This window comes from Bombus fervidus, chromosome 7 (assembly GCF_041682495.2).
Source record: "Bombus fervidus isolate BK054 chromosome 7, iyBomFerv1, whole genome shotgun sequence".
Classification (NCBI taxonomy): domain Eukaryota; kingdom Metazoa; phylum Arthropoda; class Insecta; order Hymenoptera; family Apidae; genus Bombus; species Bombus fervidus.
Genome location: NC_091523.1, coordinates 13,798,234 through 13,820,973, shown reverse-complemented (window position 1 = coordinate 13,820,973; position 22,740 = coordinate 13,798,234). Strand labels below are relative to the sequence as shown.

Here is a 22,740-nt window from a genome sequence, read left to right as displayed (position 1 = left end):
TTTTGTTGCTACATATGCATTGCTCGTTATTCAATAATGTTGTGTGCACACTATGAAAACATCTGCATGGAGCATAAACGCGTGTGGGTGTCATCGCGCGTTTTCCTCCGATTCTAATTCACATTTGCCAAAGTAATCTTCTACAAAACGTGTTCCTAGCTTCGGCTACGTTATGAAGTGTATTTTCAAAAATTCTATTCTTCCCTATAAGACGAAGGATCGCGAAAAAGATATCGAAAACATTGAAAGTTAAAGTCTCAGTCAGGCGTCGACGTAGGAAGCTACAAAATATGGTGCACTTTGGTATGCAAATACAATAAGCATATACAGCAATATACAATTCTGATTAATCATTCACGAGATTACCGCGACTGCATACTGCCAGTAAATATTACGTAGTCGGCTATTTCATCTCGGATTGTGGTTAAGAACCGACTCTATCTTCTACGGTCCCTGTCACGAGTTTGCTGACAATATTTACTGTTTACGATGGAATATACCATAAATAGCTGATCGTGCGTATCATTTGAAATAACATGGTTCACGAAGGAGATAACCGAAAGGAAAAAACAGGCGATTGCACGAAGAAAATGCATTAGACGGCGTTAGCTATGCAATCTTCGTTAAACATCGATGGTGCACTGTAAACTATACTAGAGAAACGCTTATGGAAATTCCCGGTCGAAAATCGTGTTGATGGTGAAAGATACGCGAGACTGCGGAGCGGAAGTTTCCAGGTGGGACGAGAAAACGGCGACACAGCTTCCTGTCGACACGTGGGAAACTTTCGAGCATCTTCGTCGCCCAGTTAACTCCAACGTACACGATTACGACGCGTCTATGTTCTTCTTTTTCCCAGAGTTTCGCGTTGCAACACTGTTATCGTTTACTTCGACGTAAATAGTCCGGCCGTGTTTGCCTTTGCACGCGAGGTCCCCCGGGAACCGTACGAAAATAGCGGAAACTGACGTTGGATGCTAATCAAAAAGCAACTAGAAGGTATAAATGTTTGAATGGAAAAACGACGCGATCGAAGGATGGATTTAATTGAAACGCGCCGATAAGATGGCACAGTACGGGCGCGCGCATAATTAATCTCGTCTTTGACGGATTAATTCTCGTTAAACCGGTTCCGGAGTGCGCGTCTCTAATATCTGGCGCCATCTATGCTGCGCGATATAGCGGCGTAGCGCGTCGAGTGGATTCGTTCGTTCCTGGTCTCGTTAAACACGTCCTCGAGTGGAACGAGATTCGCGAAAAATCTCCACCATCCATCAACGTTCTACCGGCGGCATTCGTGATTTTCTCGTAGATGATTAGCTGGCAGGAATCGATAGATTCCATAGAGAATAATAAAATGCAACGCGGTGATTTTAATGCCACGACATTCTGACTGCCGAACGGATGATCGATCAAGTATTCAAGTATAAACGTTCGAGAAATCAGTTGAATACTTACGCCGATAGTCTGCTGGCGGCTTGTCTTTCACGCTCTGAAACAGAAAGAAAAAGGGATGGTAATTAGCATCGGCTAAGTTAATTAACGTCTGATTATCGACGACCAAGGACTAGCAACGAGACGGAGGCAACCAGACCCGATCCTATCGTTTTGTCTAACATAATGATATCGTAATGTGGAAATACGTTCACAGTACATCTGTCAAGGATGCGATAACGGCTCCATTTGTCGATAACGGATGCGGGAAAATAGAAAAAAAATGCGGTCGCTTACGCGATCGGTCAATCGTTTACCTTGTCCTTGATTTCCGATAAGCGCGATTCTGACGCGAATTTTCTGACGTTGAATCGAAAATAAGTATGCATGTATACAGTATAGGTGCACAAGTTTACTGGAATCCGGTGCTACCTTGCTCTTTGCCAGCGATGCATCTTAAATCAATTACTTATTACGCAAACGCGCGCAAACAGCATGCATAATCGCGCTCGAATCGTTGAATTATAACTGCAACGATCGTTTCTAAGTATACCTCGGCGATTTTCACATCTGCCGGGGGGGAAATTATTTTCATACGACGATCGTCCTCGACGACGCTCGTGATAGACGGCTTCTTTCATCTGACTCGAACTAGCGGATATCAATTGTGGAACTGTGAAAGCAATGGTGCGCGCGAGGGAACGTGAAATTTTTCGAGAGATCCCCGAGCGAGGATCAATTCGTTCGACGTAACCTTTCTTGATGCCGTTGCACGACCAGCTAGAGCTCTCTTTCCCCTCTTAGAAACGCAACGAGCCAATGGAGAAAGAAAAGAAGAAAGGAGCTGTGACGAGCGAAGAGAGAAATAGAGAGGCAAACGCAAACCCGGTCGAGGAGGCATTGCGTAAACAATGGAAAGCGGCATGCACGCACGCACGCACGCACTCACGTATGCACGCACGAAGGCAAGCAAGTACAGCATGGGAAAGGGGCTACGAGCAGAGGACAGGCTGCTGGGACTGGGTCAAAGAGAGGGAGGGTGCCACCAGGAAAAGGGGACGCTCGACCTCGACAGAGAGGGTTGCGCGTCTTAACAACAGAATTGCCACCAAATTCGATCGTAACAAGCTGCTTTCCACTTCGATCGAATAAAATTTTATTTCAAGATGTAATCGAGAAAGTGAGATTTTAACCCGTTTAATTATTCATTTCATTACTTGCATTTGGATTATCTAACTATTAGACGTAATAATTTTTGTTAAGAATAAGTTTCGTTATATTTACACAAATACTAAACGTAATCTAACCGATTTGTTTCTTTTAACTCTTATTAAGTTGCAACATATAAAATGGCTATTTTCTTCGTTTCAGATAAATAAAAATTAGTGCTTTTCATTCGAGTAATCGTATCAAAAGAAGTATTTCATAGTGATTGGTGTGTAATTTTATGCACGATTGACATTTACGGTGACGAACATAATATACGTATAAAGAAGAACACTTCATTTACATAACTCGTACGCAATATACATTGTACTATTCCTACCTAAATTAATACCACTGCGCCATGGCATAAAATATTCGTTAAATCGTAATGGATATTCAAAGACTACATTACATCGTCTGCAAAAATAGACCTAAAATACGTACGAGCATACGTGAGATACGAAGAAAAAAATAATTTCAGTTAAATTGTTGCGGAAGCAATTTATAAATGCACCAGTACTGATAGAATCCAGACAAAGACTCTGAAATGTTCGATCTGCCATTCCATACGCTACAACCCAATAATTTATTTCTAATTATAGAAGATTCTAGTTAAAAGAAAATTCGGCTGGCAGATTAACGAGGCAAATAAACGTCGCCTTATCCGCACGTAGAAATATTCTTGACGGACCACATCCTTCGACCGTATGACATTTCATAGACGCGCGCATGTATGTTGCGTTAATGAATTCCATATGTAACGCGATTAATATACGATTACCAAGTTAGACGCATCGCGATGTCCAATTAGAGGTATGATTTATCACACGATCACTGGTCGAACGAGGGACGCGCTCGCGCGAGCCTTACAACACCGCCGATCGTCATAACTCTCTCTCGTTTCGAACAAAAGCTAGGAAATTCCCTGGCAATGTTCCACCGGCTAATTATCACTGTTCGCCGTGGTCGCGAACCCCCCGTGAACTATTCGAACGGATCGCCACGATTAATCAATGACACGCGCATATCGTGCTCGATACTCGCTCGCGAATAATTAACGTCCAAGTATCGCGAGGATGTTGCATAATTCCAGCGATAGCGTCACGTGCGATGAAAAGTCGTTCTTCTTGTACGTGTTATGCATCAATTACCTACTCGACGATCTTCCTATCTTTAGTCGTTATACAAACTTTAATTTAACGTTTATCGACGATGCAATTTCTACTTTACCTTCGATGATATACGCTATTAATCAAAAGTGCTCAAAGACTTGCTTACTTTTGATAAAATGTATTTTAATTATACGATTAGGGAGTGATCGAATTGCGATGATCTTATTCTTTACGATCGCCATAGCTCTGTATAATAGTAACGTATCGTGACTTGATCGAGCGTTTTTGAAAGTCACGGCCATTGTCAAATTTCATGCAACTATTTTGTTACTTGGCAAACTCTTTGGATTCGGATTCTTGAATATTTGAAATACGAACTGTGCTAAAAAAAATTCTTCTAAACCGATACTGACTGCGACGATAGTATAGTCGTAATAGAGATATAATATATTCAAAAAATGTTTCTGTTAGAAAACTATGCATAGAAGAATGCAGAAATTGACGTCATAGCGTATCACGTGAATTACATCAATTATTTCCTTCGTATCATACGCGTTGAAAAGGCAAGCGTTTCTCATGGCACGATAAAGTGCTCGAAAACGCAAGTCAACGATGCGATTCGACGATTCACACCTGATAACAGAAGATAGTTGACAGCGTCTTGAAGTAGCTGGAACTGGAATCCAACGAGCATGACTTATCGTTCGGGTTGCTAACGTTGATAACGTTGATGATGGTTCATATTGCTCGCGATCGTGCGTGCACACGCGTTTCACGCACCGCTTTTCCACAGCTCGCGATCAATCTTCTCTTCGATCGCTTTTCCCCCTGCTTTTGTCCGCCGCCCGATCGGAAATGACGGCAGCGCTGCGTGAAATCGAACCGACCGCGTTCATTGATTGGCGCGTATGCAAATCACGTCACTTTCGACTCTACCGCACTATTCCAAGGTCGTCGCGTCTATAAACGATCATTCGATCCGTACATCGCTATTCGACATCGATCTTAATAATACAGCTTCGCGTTGATACTACACGTTGAATCTTATTTCCTTCTTTTTTTTTTTATCTTTTCTCTGTTGTATTTTTATTTCTAACGATAAAGTGATATTCAAAATGAAATCTATCTTTGCCGAGATTTATTTATTATCGTTTGTTTTAGACTTATATCCGACCGTGTTTTCGCACAAAAGTGTGTGACGCGAGTCGGTATAACTCGAGGGGATGTTGCACTACGAATATCGTGGTAGCGGAAGCGTTTGGTCGACCGCGTACACTCGCAGTGACGCGCATCGGTTGACTGAGGCTCGGCTCGGGGCCCGCTAGGGCCTGGCCCATCGCTGCCAGTTGAATTAACTGCTGCTTGCTTTTCTGCCTGCTGGTAGTCGTACACGCGCCAGCCCAGGACTTCTCAGCCCCGCAGCTTGCTGAGCAGACGGTCGCTTCACCTGCGTACCGACGCCTTTTGTTCAACTCATCCCTCTCCCTTTCGAACGCCCCTCTTTGCTCGCGATCTTTCGCGTTCTTTCTTAACTACCAGTCGTTTTCGTCCACTACCCTCGTTTCACGTGTCTCCTCCGAGCACACTCGTCCCGTTTCTTACCGCGTTTCTATTTTCTTACGTAGTTTTCGTTAATACTCGAAGCATTAAAACGATCCTACGATAAGAAATCGATCGAAAGTTCGAATGATCGAGGACGATTCTACTTGCCTCTATTGGTTCAGTCAAAGCGATCAATCACATTTCTTCTTAATTTCTCAATTTCATTACACAAATAGACGATGTTCGATTCTCCAGAGACAAACAATTCACTATCATAATCATCAATTCTCTGTACTTTTTAATCCATTGAGATGATCTATGCGGCTTCTGAACAAGTCGCTAATGCCCAGTATGTTTAAACGAAATGTTAAACGAATATGTTTATACGAAATCGATTGAAACTTTGAATGGAGAACGATCGGCAGCTTTCTCGGCTTCTAATCTCGTACATCGTAACGAAATCATTTTTTCATTTTATGTACTTTTACCAAGCACCGTGAGTTCGACGTTCCATCAGATTGCCATAAAAGCAACTATCGATCAGGATATAGCGCACGGTCTGTGTTTATGGAAATGTGTGCGTGCGCACCATCCGTAAAGGATCGGAGCGTGTGTTATTAAGGTGTTCAGTTAGCCGGCACACGCCTCGACGTATGGCAGGCTGGTGCACCTGTTTCAGCAAAAGGATCTGGTTGGACCACCTTACCCTACGATTCTCTCTCTCTCTCTCTCTCTCTTTCTCTCTCGTTTGTCAGAGAACGCTTTCTACCTCGTTGTTTCGTCCGCTGCTCCTCCGATCTATCTCGATCAAAATTCAATGAGACGATCACGGTCGATCGTATTAGCCGAGGCCAGAGACCGCTTACTCGAGAAATTAGGTTTCTCTGTGCACCGTCGTGGGTTCTGGATAGACGAGGCGGGTCATTTTTTCCAGCAAAAAGTCGATTCTCAACACGACAACGCAACATACGCTGTCTCCAACGTATCGTTCGTTTCGTGATTCGAATCGAATTGCTCCAAGGATCCGTTTCTCGATCCATCGTGATTTAGTCGCTCGCGAAGAATGTGTAACGAGTGCCTTCGTATTCGTTCGATCTTGCTACAGTATATGTATTATTCGGACGGTGTACGTCCTTGTAGAATATATAAAAGGATGACTTTACACGGAGAGAAATATATCGTAGAGTTTTATAATGAGTTTCTGTCGTGATTCGAATATCGCGTCGCCGAAGAAGAATCCACGGCACCGGCTAACTGCGGCGATTATATTCCCTCGTAGCTTCTAATGAGAGTCCGATTGTATTTGCAAACGCTTGTGCAACAATGGACGATTGTTCTGCACCGCGGACGGATATAATTCTCCGCTGCTCTAATCCTTTGACTTTCGTTCAATTGATTAAGCGTCGGGATCGGGGAACAGCGTGATCGAAGCGACTTACAATTAGCGATGTGCTCTCGAACGCTTTGAGTCGCGTCAAACATGCGCGATCGCTCGTACAAGTCTTTGTGTAATTCTGTCAGATTATTGTTAGTCAAATTTCATCGAATTTCACAGCAAAATTAATTTGTTATATGCTAAGAAGGCCAATTAATGGCCGTCTTATAAGTCAATCTAGATTCCCACGAAACATTAACATAAAGTGGGTATAATTTGGAAAAGTGAGATTACACACGAGATTGCACAAACATAATTCGTCTTCTTCCTATTTGTGCAAATGCTTCTGGAAAATAATAGCTTCTGCTATAAACTAGTTGATGTTATTTCGCGCGTTGACAGATATTCTATTGCAAAAAAATATTATACCAATGAATGATTATACCAATGGCCACCTATCACTACCGAGCATTATCTTTGAACATGATTCGAAAGGATGACTGTACGCAAAAGCTTCGAAAGATTTGATAAATCTAAAATTTTGAGTTTTTAAAGTTGCAGCGAGTCTGGAAAGTCTTGATTGGCCTAAGTTTCGAAAGTTTAATGGCATTCAAGACTTGCAAGATTCTCAAGTCTTATCGAAACTCCAAAGACTCGAGATTCAACGCGTACTTAAACTTCCAAGAAGTATAAATATCGAATTATGTTTGAAATGATTCGGCATTTCATACTATCGTAAACTTCGAATCGCGCCAGAACTAAGATTCAAACAACCATCGCTACTTTCGACTACGCTTGCACCCCTTGCTACAAAATCTTCTATCTAATATTTTCTCATCTTTCAGGATACGTTAAAGTATTCGAAACTACCATGCTTTTTGTGTTTTAATTAAATTACGTCATACAGGCTATTAGGGGAAAGCGATTTAACGTCTTAAATCAAATGACGAGAAACGAAGATAGCACGCAGGATATATGAAACTTCAGTTTTCTTCGCTTGCAAACTGGTAGACATGATATTTTTAACTAAATAGGGTAATACACCCATCGTAAGCTATTCGATCATTTTGCAGACATCTATTTCGACGACAATGAAGATAGAGTTGTTACTGGCGTCAATGAACCTCCGATTTGGAACGCAAGGAATTGAAAAGGTTTCGTTGGGAAGAATGAATCGGTGATGACACTTCCGGCAGCTACGTGTCTTTGGTTCGGACGATAACGAGATTATCGAAGTAAAACGGTGTGTTTTAACGAACGTAGACGAACGAGTCGGCCGCGAATAGAAATTCTTGTGGGCATGAACGTGATGTGTCCGATAGAACAAAAGACGCCGAATAGGGAAACGATGAGATTGATCGTTAAGGCGACCCAGATTCCCTGAAACGCAACAATGTTCTGGCTCGCTTGCCACGTTACCTGCAAACACCGCCTCGTTGAAAAGTCAGCGTGAGGCAATCGTTCGGTTGCACAACCGATCGATGACAGCCGGGCTTCGCTCGGTTATGACGGTTAATTTGCATCCGTCGAAGGATGTTGGGAAGACAAAGGGAATCGAAAAATCGAAGGCGAGCCTCGATCGATCCCTCGAGAACACTTCGAAAGCAAACGTAGAAAGAAACTTTAAATAAACATGCTGTGACGGCACGATATCGAATAAATAGCGATGTTATCGAAAATTTACGAGAGAAGGGAAAAAAGAAGGGGAGGAAAGGACACATAAGGTTTTGGAATTCTCCCTGGAGAAAAGAAGAAAATCGCAGGAGAAACGAAACCGACAGGTGCCAGAGACAACCTCGACCCAGTTTAGGGTCTCTGTAGGATTGCCCTAATGCGAAATTGTCTTAAATGAACGCTACGACAAAGTATCGGATCGAAGTCTATTCGAAACCATCTACGACTGTGTGTCGCTATGTTCCTCTATTTACTACGACGTTTACATAATTAGTAGACCCGATAACCTCTTTATCTATGGCAAACTCGTTCAACAAGGTTGTCATTAAAATGGAAAAAACGACGAAAACAGTACGCGCAAATAGAACGTACGTCCATTAGAATTTCTAGTAGAACGAAAAATCGTAACAGTTAGACCGCAGGTTAAAATTCGGGGAAAAATGCAGTTTAAAAGAGAACCGTGAATAATGGAGCATTATTGCGATACGGTTACGTCCAAAAGTCCCGCATAACGAAACAAATTGTTGGACAATGAGCAACGAAAAACGACAGGATCGTTAGATTCATCGTTCCGTAAGCTTCTACAAAATGTCAGTCACAGTATGTAAACGCGACTTCCTTCGAAAGCACGCATCGACGTATTTATTAAGGAGGTCGACCCCCGGGCGTCGGAGGATCTCGAAGGACGGAAGCTCCTTTCAGTCAAAACCGGAAGTTGCTCGAACTCCGAGAGGAACTTGCCGCGAAGGAGAACCGCTCGCACTTGCGGCTAACTTTCCAGTTTCTCAACCGAAGGGAGTTCCGAGACGAGTCCCTGGCTGCGCATCGCGAATGAAGAGCAAACATTTAACTGGCGCTTGCAACCGCGAAACCCTCTGATATCGTGAAAGAAATCACGCCGTTTAATAAGACTTCCTCTAGGATTCGTTCCGGTGTATCTTTTCTCTAGAATTCTAAAATTAATTTAATGTTAATTACAATACGCTGGAAAAATAGCTCGCTAACGTGCAACTTACCGAGTTTAATAACTGACGTATGTACATTCTTGTTCAAATGTCTCAAGACAATTATTACGTCGGTTCCAAAATTAGAAAATATCAAGCACGTAATGTAAAAAAAAAAAAAAAAGAAATAAAAGATGGGATTTATGCTAATGTATTAGTGATTTTAATGGGACATACGTTGGCTACAGAAAGTATTTGCGCACCATTGTTTTATTACAGCATCTACCCACTAACTAATTAGGTAGGAGTACATTTTTCCTCTAATTTTCTCGTGTCTTCGTATAACGGTAAAAGTTCGATACGAAAATGAAATGTATGGAATCTGATAAAAAAAGAAATGCTTCACTGGCACAGATATGGAACAGCTTGTTTTTTCGACAGGTTCTGGACTTCTATTATAAAATATGCAACATGGATATACTCGTGATATTCAGATCATAAAACGAATCTCTATTCAGATTTCATTTCTGCGATTGTCTTCATAAAAATACAAATTTACACGAACACGTGCACCTAGATACAACCGTGACCACGCGCCGTACTATCACCAGGATCACGCATACTTACATATATCCATTACAGGATACTAGGAGAAAAGTCGAGTCATGCCAAAGGACTCCACGAAAGTTGACTCGGCGTCCCGTTCGGTTAATAAACTCGTATTCGACACACGTCAATGCCTCCGTTTGCCGGCTGTTCGGCCACTATTTTACCCCCGTTTACCGCGCCAACCACTAACCAACGGGTCTCGGTGACCACCACGCTCCGCCACTTCGAGACTCGATATCACCGAACTGGGTCAACCGAATGATGTATTATCGAATGCGCCGTTCCATCAAGCCGTGCGTTCCACGGGGCAGCCAGGTAAAAAAATAATGCATCCCCCCCTCCCTCAATCATATACATACACACCTACGGAACCAATTCGAACGATCTTAACGTTCGCGTCCACCTTCGAGTTCGTTTATTTATTTGCTTGGAACTGAATGGATCGTTGACCTAATAATATATTGATTTCGACCACGTGCGCGCTCGATTGACCAGCAATTGCTAATCATCCGAGCAAATCCAATCGAAGGGGTAATACAGCCAGCGATATTAGATTATAATCCATACAATGGGGTTAACGTAACCATTCAGAATGTAGTGTAAATTGTTCTTGGAAATGTAGTTGCAAATCTACCGATCTCGTCGGATTTAATTAAATTTCGGACGAACAGACATTCGAAGGACTGCACTTACGTAAATTAAGACACGTCGTGTAAATCAGAGAGCGGGATTTCGTTCGTTCGAAATCTGAGAAAAGACGGGGAAGAAGAGCCTCGACGGAGTGAAAAGTTCTGTACAAAGAGTTTGTGGAAGTTTGCACGGAGTCCCTTGGTTCGAGAGCCGTGGCTCCAAGTCGAATAAATTAAAGAAGCACGTCGACGCGAGTGTTCGCACACGGATTGATGGCACACCAAGCTGCGGCCGGATCGCCGAATTGCTTTTGGTTTGGCATTGAGCTTAACCCGCGCTTAATCGATACCACGCCGAAGGTCGTACGCTTCCGTGGCGTCTCCGCTTTCTACCTTTTTCTCTCCTGTGTTCTATCCTCGTGCCGCGTTTCAACGGGCACACGCGAACCCGTCGCGTGTCCGCTCCTTTGATATCGCGATACGAGATTGGCGTCAAAAGCCGATCCGTGACCCGTGTTCGAATTAAGCGCCCGTAGATCATCGATTTGATAACAAGGACGAGAAAGGTTTTTTTTAATTAATTACTGAACGTTACATTTAAATATCCGGTTATCTTGTTGAGCAAAATATGATACCAAATTCTCTTAGTTCCGCTGGAATCTATCGCAATTGTTATAAAATTTGTTTAATGGCAAGATATCAAAAGACTCTAGAAGATTGTAAAAGCTGCGGGAAGGAATTGATCGGACGAGATAAAAAATTTGTCGAAACTCGTCCAATTCGATGAAATACTAATTCTGCAAAACTAAATTGTAAATTCTTTTTCAATTTCGCTATAAACTTTTCAATGAACCCGATATATTCCAATAAAAGAGAATGTGAACTTGAGGTCTGAATGAAGTTATTTCCAAGTTCTGGAGCCTTCGTCATGGGAAACGAGTACCAATGATCCGTAACTCGCCATTGAAATTCCATCGTAACTTTCGCGCATATATTCGCGTCTCACCATAGAATTGACCGATTGGCTGAAAGGCAAACCGAACGACCATGAGGAAGAATCATAAGCTAAGCGAAGGGGGAAAGATTAAACGAGCCTGAAGAGTTTTAATCGAGCCGTTTTGCATTTCCTTCCTATTCTCTACTTCGTTTCGTTCCCCTTTCCTATTTTTCTTTTTCCCTTTCTCCCTCGTTTTTTTCCTTCCCCTTTTCTTTTTTTCTATAAATCTCCATCGACGACGGTCGACGAGGAGAAAAACGAAGATGCTCGTCGTTTCGGCTCATCGTTGACTTCCGCTCGATTTGCATTCGAGAGCTGGCTCGATATCTGCCTTATGAATAACCAGCCCGGCTCGGGTCAGATCGCCGGCAAAGGGTGAACATCTCTTGCTCGTCCTGCCCTCCCCTTCCCCCTTCCCAAACTCTCCGCGCGCATCTTTTCATATAAGATTTCCCAAGGAAAATCCTTCCCGTAGACAGCATACCGCGGCGAACGAGAAACGAGCGCAACGGCTCGAAGAAGCAGAAAGGATCTCAATGGCTCGTCCCTATTCACCTAAAACTGGGGATATAAAATAAATTTTGTGGGCTTAGGCAGCCGGTTGCCGGCAAACCTTGCCTGAATGCCAAGAACCGCGGCGAAAATACAGAAAGCAAGAGGCCAGCCACGGGTGAGCAAGGGTTCCGCGGGATGTTCTTGAAAGGTTCGTTTATATCTTCGTAACGGCGAATTATTAAGAGAAAAGAATTCCCTTCGCGTTCTAATTGCTAAAAGAGCCCTCCAATTAAGACGAAAGAAAAGGAGAGGAGTGCTCGCCCTCTCTCGTTTTCTTCTCTCAGTCTCGCTCGCTCTTAATTAACTTCTCGACGCATGACAATTCTTCCGAGCAAAAAAAAAATTCATTCGATAAACCGAAGACGCTTGAATCGAGCCGGGCCAAAGCGACAAAGAAGACGATCCACAGACAGTTAGTTAACTACCTTCGTTCCAAGCGTGCCATTCGTCGTCGAAACTTTACCAGATGTAGGAGACGATTTCTGCCACCGACAATTTTTGCCACTGTGCTTCGAATGCTACAGATGGATAGACGAAATATTCGAATATACGAATCCAGGAATTATACTTATCAACCGTTGAAAAGAACGACGTTACTTTATATATTTTGTATCATTTACTTCGGTGTTTACGATTGTTTATAAAACTGTACAAGAAAGTGATTCATCTTTTTCCTCCGTTCTTCAATTTATTAGTTTCGATTACACACCAACCACATATCCAGATGAGAAGATTGAAAAATTTAAGAGGCACGGGATTAATCGGTTTGGCTTTCGAGAGGATCGCGCGACAAATATCGAATTAGCGGCGAGAGGGCAGATCCGTTTGACCCACGATTACGCACGAGAAAGTCGCAGACGTCCGTTTCCGTGGCGCGATGCATGTGTTCTGGTCTCGTGTGCAGTCTTCTCCGATGGATTCGTGCAGGAACGGAAAGGAGAAGGGAGAAAGAGAAGGTAGAAGAGGAAGAGACGGAGGTGGGTCATCGACTTCGTCGACGTGACGCAACGTACACCATGCGTCGAGACGCTTCGGCCAAGCGTATCGGCCTGGTAACCTCTTCCTTCCGGAAGTGGCCCCTCCCGTGTTCGCACGTTCGTTTCTCCACGGAGAAAAGGAGCGCGCGAACGCTCCAGATACATTGCACGGCGAATTAAAATCCTACGGAGCCCACTAAATCACAATTGCAAATAAACCAACTGGTCAGAAGAATATATATACTCGATCGAATCGAAAACACCGCTGCATTATTCGTTTTCAAAGCTATTATTGAATCGTGACGTACCGCCGATGATTATGCGTCGAAGGTGCGACCCGAACGCGACTGTGTTTCGTACGAAAAACGTGATTCACCATTTTCGTTGGCTCACCGGACTATATATAGATCTCGAGAAGAAGTCTTTTCTTGGCGGAAGTGGCTCCCTTTCACGCCATTTCTTACGTCGTTCGAATAGGTGCTCGAATCATCGAGACAGCGATTAAATTTTAGAAGGATACGATTCGGGCGCGAAAAGTGTCGTTGAACTTTTCAATTGAAACGATCGTACAATACCTCGACTTTTGTCTGAAGGACTCTTTTGAGAGAACGATCGATTCAGGTAGAAGAAAAAAGGATGCAGGAATCGATGTATTACGGTGAAAGAAGGAAAAGCGCGGCGGTCGATCGGTGGAGAACCGTGACGCGGGTATTCCTTTGGCAGTGGCCGCGAGAGAACGAGCGCATCCTTTTGAAATAGCGATGGATGCGACGATTCTCTCCCTGGCGAACACTCGAATATCAGTGAATAGGTTAGCAGGGTTAAGAGTAGCCAACGATCGAGCGCGTGCATTCAGAAGCGAAAAAGGGGACGTTGGAGGTGAGCGCGAAGGCCGTTTTAAGCAATAAAACGCGAACAAGTAAACGGCTCGTGATCGAATCCGCGAGAATAGATCAGCGCGAGGATAAATAGGGCGAAGAAAAGACCGGAGGAGACGAATCGACGTGGTCCGGCCATAGAGGGTGCGAGAGGTAGAGGGCCGTGGAGGTGGATTTAATCACGTTAAGTAACTGGGAGCTGCTTGCTTGCCTGGTTGCTTGCTTGCGCGGAGACTGATTCGAGGGTGTTGGCGGGCAGAATAGATAGGAGGCAGAGGAGAGCCGCTAGGGTAGAGGATGGATATGTGTTATCGACCCCTTTCGCTTCGCCTCTCTTCTTCTCGTGTCCCTTCGACTATGGCCACCCTTTTTTCCACGCTCTTCTGCCGCCAATGTTCGCACCCTTTCTTCTCTGTTCCCGCGCACAAAATCGTTCTGCCTTTTTTCCTTTGCCGCCGCCACCGCCGCTTGTGGCTCGCGCTCGATGAAAGACGAAATGAAATTCCGCGCGGATTTCGCGTATAAATTCCACCACCTACTCTCCCGCTCGCCTCCAGCCGCGCTCTTACCATCATCGCCATCGTCAACACTCTCCGACCGGTCTGTGAAAAGGAGAAAGGAATCCTCGAAACTCTTTCTCGTTTCGACTCCGTGTTCCTCTCCACGCGATCGTTAACGATCCTTTCTTCTACCATTCTGAATGAACGGCCCCCTTTCAGAGAGACGTCGCGTGCCACCCTACGAAGCCCGCGTGATCGATATCGTATAAACGCTTCTGTCTCGTCTTTCGCGGTCGCATTATGCGCACCGCTCGCAGTCTTATAATTTATCGGGAGCAAAGCGGTCGCGAGAGTCTCCGCAGTCTTTTCTCGCAAGACCTTAGAACATTTGAAGAGGGCGACGATGGAACAGCGGGAAACGGGTCGAAGGGGTTGAAAAGGCGGCGTTCGTGTCACGGGGCTAGCGAAAGGGCGCGCTTAACAAGAGACGGGAACGCCGTAGAAAAGGAGAAAACGAGAGTCGACGAACCTAACCTTTCGGTCGAGGCCGAATCCGACGTTATTAGGAAAATGGACCTTCTTTCCTTCTTTCATTCTCTCTCCCTCTGTATCCCTTAAACCCAGTCGACAATAAACTCTCTTTTCCTTGCTAGCGTGTCTACGTTCGAGTTTTTAACGTCTGGCTCGGCTCGCCGCTGGCAATTTGCTCTCGTCGAAGAAACCAGGCAAAAGAACAACTTTTCCACTCGATCGAAGTAATCCGCAACACCGTATACGTAGATACGTACGGTCGTGTTAGTCGAATATGGTTAAGCGGAAAAGCCGTCGGTTAATAAGAGAATCACGGTGATACTGGCATACGCGGATGTCAAAGGAGATGACGACATCATTTGCCGAGAATCCGTCCACACGGATGAGCAGAAGTAACGCTGGAGGCGCGTCATCCCGCAGTTACGCGATCAAACACTACAAATTAGCAGGCATCGCTAGCAAACGTCATCAGCGTGACAGAAACACGATCTAACCGTGATCGAGATACGCCAACGTTCCAATGACATAACCATCGCTGCAGGCTACGACGACGGTCGTAACGCGATCTACCTTTGTTCGCGTCGACGAATTAATCTCGCGAATCCAATATTCCGTTCGAATAGTTTCACGAGAAACGACTAACTAACGGCACCGAAAAAGGAACGCAGAAAGCACGAGAATCGAGGAATGAAAACAAAACACGCGATTCGTTCGTCGTGATTGTTATTAAAAAAATAGATGAAATACGTATAAAACGGGATAGGTTATATGTCTAAATTTCACCACGATTTTTAATCGATCAACGATCCTAAGGAGAATCGTATCGAGACTGTGAACCAATAATTTTCAAATTAGAGTTAAACAAGCTAGAGTTTCATTACACTTTAGATTCAAGTACTAGGAATTCAAAATACCGCGTATTCAAATTCTCGCTAATTTTTATTTCAACAGCTACGATAAGCCCATTTCTGTTCGTTTTCTGAGTTCATTCGTTAGTTGGAATAACAAGAAGTCCTTTAATATGAAATGATCGAAGAAGGGGATAATCTGATATATTTGCAGATAATAATCCTTTTGAAATGCACGTCCATTCGTTTCTCTTCGTCTAAGAAACGAATAGTATTAGCTTAATCGTTACGTTAATTAATATTCGTGATATCTCTTAAACGTTCGAAATGACGGCAAAACCACGTACATATGTAATCCCGAAATCAAACGAAAAGATAGTTTTGTAGTGGAATCACTCTTCTATAGAAAGCGACATATTTTTCACTCGAAAATGAAATCAAACGAAATGTAGAAAATGTAAAATAGAATAAACGTGGAAAAGGATGCACTGAATTAGTGTTAATCCGGATGTCGATCGATAGCGGAGATAACAGGAGGACGTATCTTTCGGCTGGCCCTAAACTCGTGATTTAACGACTTCACGTCGCACTGTATAGCATAATTGGACAAGTAGGTCAAGCCGCTCGATAGTATACAGAGGTAACTGACAGCGCCGTGGGGAAGAGGGCTCGATATTCAATATTTAATTTGGTTCAGCACGTGTACAACCCCTCCGACGTATAGCTACCCTTCACGAGGGTTTGTCCCGACGCTGGTTAACGCCGCTTACGCTCGGAAGCGAGCGAGGACTTGGAAAGTAATTCCAAGACCGAGTCACGAACTTTATTCGCGGCTCGTTCCCTCGTGAATCGACCCAACCGGAGAATTCTCTAGAATGGACGCGTTTATCGACGCGTAATCGCAACTTTAACTACTGTCTTAACTGCGGTACACGCGGCCGTTTCCCAAAGAATTTCCTTCTACCGCTCGGAGGATCGATAATCCTGCAAGGAGCAGAGGTAAACGAAATCGTGGACACTGGAGAGTACTTCTTCTCGCTGCTAGAAATAGAAATCTCCTATAATACTCTAGGATCTGTCTCTGATTACCTCGACGACGACACTTTTATCGTGGACGCGCGTGTTAGCTGCGTGGCACCTGGCCAGATTTATCGGGTCGATCGAATATCCCGCATTAAACCGTAATGGCTGTTACACGCTCGTAATCGACTCGACGAGCACGCACATGGTGTATCAATTTTCGATCCAGCCTAGTCGCAGTGGCGCCTGCTTCCACCGTGTAAGTAACACACGTCGCTAAATTCTTGGACGAATCGACGTCGTAGACCATGTATATTATCGTGGCAGGAATTAAACCGATTTGGAAATTACGAGTAAACAAACTCATGGTAGATTGCTGTAATTACGGGTCTTTTGTAAGCCTCGAAGCAATCAACCTCTCGTAAAACTATTCCACGAATGTTCTGAATAAACCAGAGACCGAATGCCTCTGTTCGATCGATGCGGTATATGTCAAATTGTTGTCGTTTTCTATTCTTTTACTTTTCCCCCCACAGCTTCTACTACGTATTTTATATCCTCAAGTTGCTACCTGGTAAGAGACAGAAAGCATAATTTATCCCCTGTCTTTCCCTTGCGTTCTTCAATTGTATCTATAAAAATATGCATAAACGTCCGCGATCTATTTACTACCCGTTAATCAGCGATCTGATCATATCAATCGAGGATTGACATTACGAACGTTTGCCATTTCTTATTCGAGGTCAGCCGAATAAAACCGACCCTCGATTAATGGAAACCGAAACGAACCTGGCGCATTGTTCCTCGTTAGAATCGCTGGTTAATAATTCGCTCGATTATGCTGCCGTATTTCACGGGGATACTTTATCGGTAGCAGCAGGCAAACGTAATTGCGATGCCGATTAGCCGTCGGCGAGACGGGTAATCGAGCGACAATCGGGGCAAAAACGCGCGGTATCGATCGCTCGCGGGACCATGAGATAGATACAGCGTGCATATATTCATGAACTGACATAATGATACACGCACCGGGCCCGTGGACACGTGTACACCGCTTGTAATAATACCAGCTGCACCAGCGGGCCGTACGACGCCCGACGCCCGACGAATGGCTCAACAGGTATCGATTCAGGCAAATGTCAAAGGTGTGCTACTCGCTGAAACTGCATTTTCCCAATAAATTAGCCCGCCAACTGGTCATCCTTCGTTCTATAGACTTTTCGAATTTAACCGCCAACGAATCGCGTCGTTTACACGCGATGCATGATATCCGCGTGGCTTTATACCGATCTGTTCCCTTTTCATCGATCCGTCAAAGTATTCTACTTGGTTGTTAACGAATAATCGAGCGAAGTTAGAATTTTTTTATCGCGATGAATTCGTATCGAAGGTAATAAGACACTAAAAAAAAAGCAGGATCTAATCTGCTTTCACTGATCGAATACAACGCGACACGTTATGATTGTTTTTATCGAAGCATACGCGCAAAATCTCGTATTTTTCATCGCGATACGCTGTAAGATGACACTGATAAAGCGCTAAGAAAATAATAGAAAGAGATTGCCATGTTTTTTATTCCGACAAGTTCGTACTAATTGCAAGAATACACGCGTGATTATTTCTCGACAGGACACATAGTGCCATCTAACAGGGAGCAATGTTCACTTAGCGATATAACAAGGTTCATTGCCAACTGTTTCATAATCCTGTATCTATATTATAGACAATAACGATGAAAATTATTGGCATAGATTAGACTGTCCTCTAAAATCCTGCTGAAATATCTAGAATTTACGATTCTTTCGATATTTTTGTAAAATATAACTCGAACGTAATGTTTAGAAGCACGTGTGAATTTAACAGGTTCCTGAAGGGAAGAAAAAGAACGCTGACCTTTTTCCACAACTACCAGAAACTCGCGTATCGATAAATAGTTACTTTACGAGGCCATCTTGTCGCGAGGAACTACGCGTTTACGATCATGAAGAACGGATAGACCGGTGTCGTGACGAGCTATGACGATAAAAAGGAGCGTGTAAAAAGCGTTGAACATGGACGATGCAGCTGGACATCTAACGGCTATTCTCTGCTACAAAGCAACAACGTCATCGGTTAATGATTCCCTAGCGATCGTCCGAGATTCTCGAGATGTCTCCTCTACCCCTGACTTTATTAAGAACCGAGCGAAGTTCCGTTCATAGTTCTCGATTGCGTGTGCAACTTCCTCGAAAGCTGTTTTGCTCCCGTCGTAATTACGTCGATGCGTGCTCGTGACTGTCAACGATACTTCCTTCGAGGGACGTAGAATCGGCGGAACGGATTACGTTGCTTGTTAGAGTTTCGTCGTCGGCTTGGTATTGTTAGGGGCGCGTCTTCGTTGACGTAATGGTTAAGAATTATGTCGGATCGCGCAAGATATATTATATCAAGATGAGAATTATCGCGATACCACGGTAGACAAACTCGAAGAAGCTGTCATCAACGCGATCCGTGTAATCGCGTGCTCGAGTCGAGATAAAGTCGTTCGCCGAGCTTGGTATTTCGTCCGTTCGCTTCACAATTTTCTCGCTACTTCCGCTCCCTCACGAGCATCGTAATTTGCAATTTGAGCTATTTACAGCCCGGGCATCGATAGAGAAACGACGAGCATAGGAATGGTGGAGAAGAGGGGAGCAGACAGAGAGAGATTGTACGTTTAATTAGAAGAAAAGAAACGGCGAAGGGTTTATCGGATTCCAAAGACGTGGCCAGTTGGCGTGACGCGTTTCAATTTGTTGGAGCTGGCCGATTCTGGCGGCTGGCCATTATCGTACAGCTTTAATGCCGTTAAAGCAAGTTTCCACGCACAATATTAAGCAGCCTTCACATGGCTAGATTGCGATCGTTCTGGCAACGGGCAGATAGTCCAGGAGCACGCGACCACACGCGAAATAAAATAATCGCATGCACTTGGCGCAACTAAGGGCGCGCACTCTCAACTCGAAATAACACCGTAATAAAAGACAGAATGGAGTAAGTCGATTTTATCCTCGGCCGAGATCGAATCGCCAGGTACGCGATATTTCTTCCGATTCGACGAATTCCAGCTCGCCTCCGTTTACGTCGCACCGGAGTTTCCGTTTAAAGTTTCATCGACGGAAGAACGAAATTCTACGTCGGCACGGCGATGTATAATAAACGTTACGTATATTCGAGGACACCGTATCGCGAGCGACGAAAGTAACGAGACGGATAAACGAAAGAGAGAAGAAAACCTCGATCAGCGATATTAATTTATTGGTCTCGTTTGTTCTCGTCGCGATCCACCGGCGACAAGACGGCTGAGCGATTGAATATTAAGTGACGGAGCTTCTGTCTGCTTCTCGGCGAACTTCGCCCAAGGGACTTCCTTCGAACTAGAAAACGAGACCGAGAGCTACGACAGCCACGAGAGGTGCGCACCGGGTACCAGACCAGTCGCCAGGGTGGAACGAGGACGAAAGGAGGACGAAACGAGCAACGAAGATGAGACAGTGCAGAGAAGGGAAAAGCAGGCAGAAAGAGACGGTGAGATCGAGGAACAGAATATATACGAGGGATGGAGGAAGAGAAAGAAAGACGGAGAAATACGGAATGGAGAAGAGTGCCGGGGGCGATTTCAATAATTAATGTCACGGGAATTGCCGTACACCGGCGATAGCACTGGCGGAGTTACTACCGCAAACTTGAAATTCCCTGTCGCGGTATTCGAGGCAGATCGGTCCATGGATAATTACTGCGATTATCCCACGGACAAGCCGGCAAAGTCTTCGCGAGTTTATCGGCTCTTACTAATGAAAACTTCGCGAAGTACTCGAGAGTCCCGTGCGCGCCGCCTTTCAACCGCTCCGCCCCGCTAATAAATTTCTTTCGAGCAATTGGCAGTTTTCGCGCCAAACCTCTTTGCTTTTTTTTCCCTTGATTTATATACACGGTGTTAAAAGATAGCCGCGTTGACTTTAAAAGATTCTCGTCGAAGAAGCACTCGTTTCGATACGAAATCAATCGTATTTTACGCCAGAAGGATTACTTGTACCACCTATCATCGGTTATTCGTTTTTTACTCGTTTCTGTGAATATAACAAACTTTAAAAGTCTGGAACCCTTTCTTCTTTTAATAACACACCATACACCTCGTCGTTTGAGCGCGACTGGACGAAATTTCCAAGACATCGATACCATCGATTACAATTCACCGGTCTATTCGAGCAGAAGAAACGGCAACAGAAGGACCAAGCGTTTCGACGTTTCTCGAGCGTTGACAATAGTGCAGCGAGATATTACTTGACCTAGGACACGTCGATAGACAGAAGAAAGGCGTCGATCGGCGAGTGTCCTGTCTCGATCCGACGATAGAACCATGGAACGGTTCGTTCCCATGGAAACCACTTCGTCTCGTCGTTCTGTCGCTTATTCTTCTCGACGTATCGCGGCAGACGAAAAGAGGAACGCCAGAGAGGAGCCTGCAGAAGGACCAGGAAACGAGGGAGACGCGCGAAAAAGGAAAAATATCGTCTGAAGGCGAGGGAGGGGGTGAAAAAGAGGGTTTACACAAGGAAAGAAGAAGACAGCAACCACCGTGGCACAACCAGACCACGACTGAAGGTGTAGTTGAAGAAGGAAGAGCCGAGGCGCTGCTGCGTGGCTATTTGTTAGGAGAAGCTGTCGTTGTACGTTCACCTTCGTTCTACGAGCTGTCACTCGCGTACTTTCGCGTCTAAATGGGGAAGAGTTCGTGACGCAACATACAGAAAATACGATGGTTGCGTCTATTTAACACCAGACCTACCGACGATCAAAATATAAATCTCGTAGCAGAGAAATCAAAATGAATTGTATATAGAAAAGAAAATACATAATATTGGGTTGTCCAAAAAGTGCCTTTCTCTCGCAAACGTGTTTTTTACAACAGTGCATCTTCGTACAAACGTGAAACCAAGTCTGTGAAATATCGCGATGTTTATCTCAACAGAACAAAATGGATCGTACGTAATTCGACAAAATAATATAAAACAATAAACGTTGTGCGTCTATTATTTCCTCGTAAAACGAAAGGAACTTTTCGGACAACCTAATACACGAGAAAAAATGTTTGTCTATATTCTTTACCAACAACCAAATCTTTCAAAAATAAAGCCTTCCAAACTTATACAATTTCTATGAGAAATTATGAATTCGCGATCCACCACATTGATAATTGTCAACATTAATCGTGCCTAAATATGCTGCTCTCGAAATCCAAATTGATCGACTCGCACTTTCTCCTAATTTCTTCCTTTCATTATTTGATTCCCTACGTTACTCGACCTAACATCTGACCAGTTAGCAAAACAACGTCGTATCTTCAAATCTCTATACATTTAAAAACGGAGATTGAAAGGAAAAGTTCGAGGGTGGACAAGAGTAATTCGAGCGTTTGCTGAAATCACGGGGGTGCATCGAAAGCCAAACGTTACGGTCGAAAATGAACGTAGGAACCCGGGGCCTTTTAGCCGTAGCGGCGCGCTGCCTAAAAGGTCGTCGGTCACGCAATCACACCCTCGCTCGTTAACACCTACACAGAGAAGAGAGAGGCATAGGCGGGGAAGAGTACAGGTGGATGAATTCGGCGCGGAAGCGTGCCGCTGGTAGGCGGTTGGAGGCACGCGCATTACAATTCCGACGCGGTTAACGCGTTCCCTCCTCTTAATCAGCTCGAGACGTCCTCGACTCCGTTCTCCCTGATAAAGAGGAAGCCACTGGCACGTTCGGGGCAAGAGGTTAAACGTGGCCCGACCTCTCTGCCGTGTCGGTGGGCGTTTCGCCGCTTGCGCCGACAGGGCAGGAAGTGGCCGCGGAGAAATATACCGGCCACCAAGGTAAATTAGGAAGCTAAAGGGGAACCGGAAGCG

At 44.4% G+C, this 22,740-nt stretch overlaps 1 protein-coding gene across 9 annotated transcripts in view; it reads right to left on the bottom strand.

Moving 5' to 3' along the window:
* Window positions 1–22,740, bottom strand: part of Lilli (AF4/FMR2 family member lilliputian) — a 158,965-nt gene that overhangs the window by 20,610 nt on the left and 115,615 nt on the right. For all 9 annotated transcript variants that reach the window (XM_072007497.1, XM_072007499.1, XM_072007498.1 and 6 more), the window contains one exon: window positions 1,459–1,492. In XM_072007497.1, the coding sequence (XP_071863598.1) occupies window positions 1,459–1,492 (34 nt within the window). The remainder of the gene's footprint in view (window positions 1–1,458; window positions 1,493–22,740) is intronic.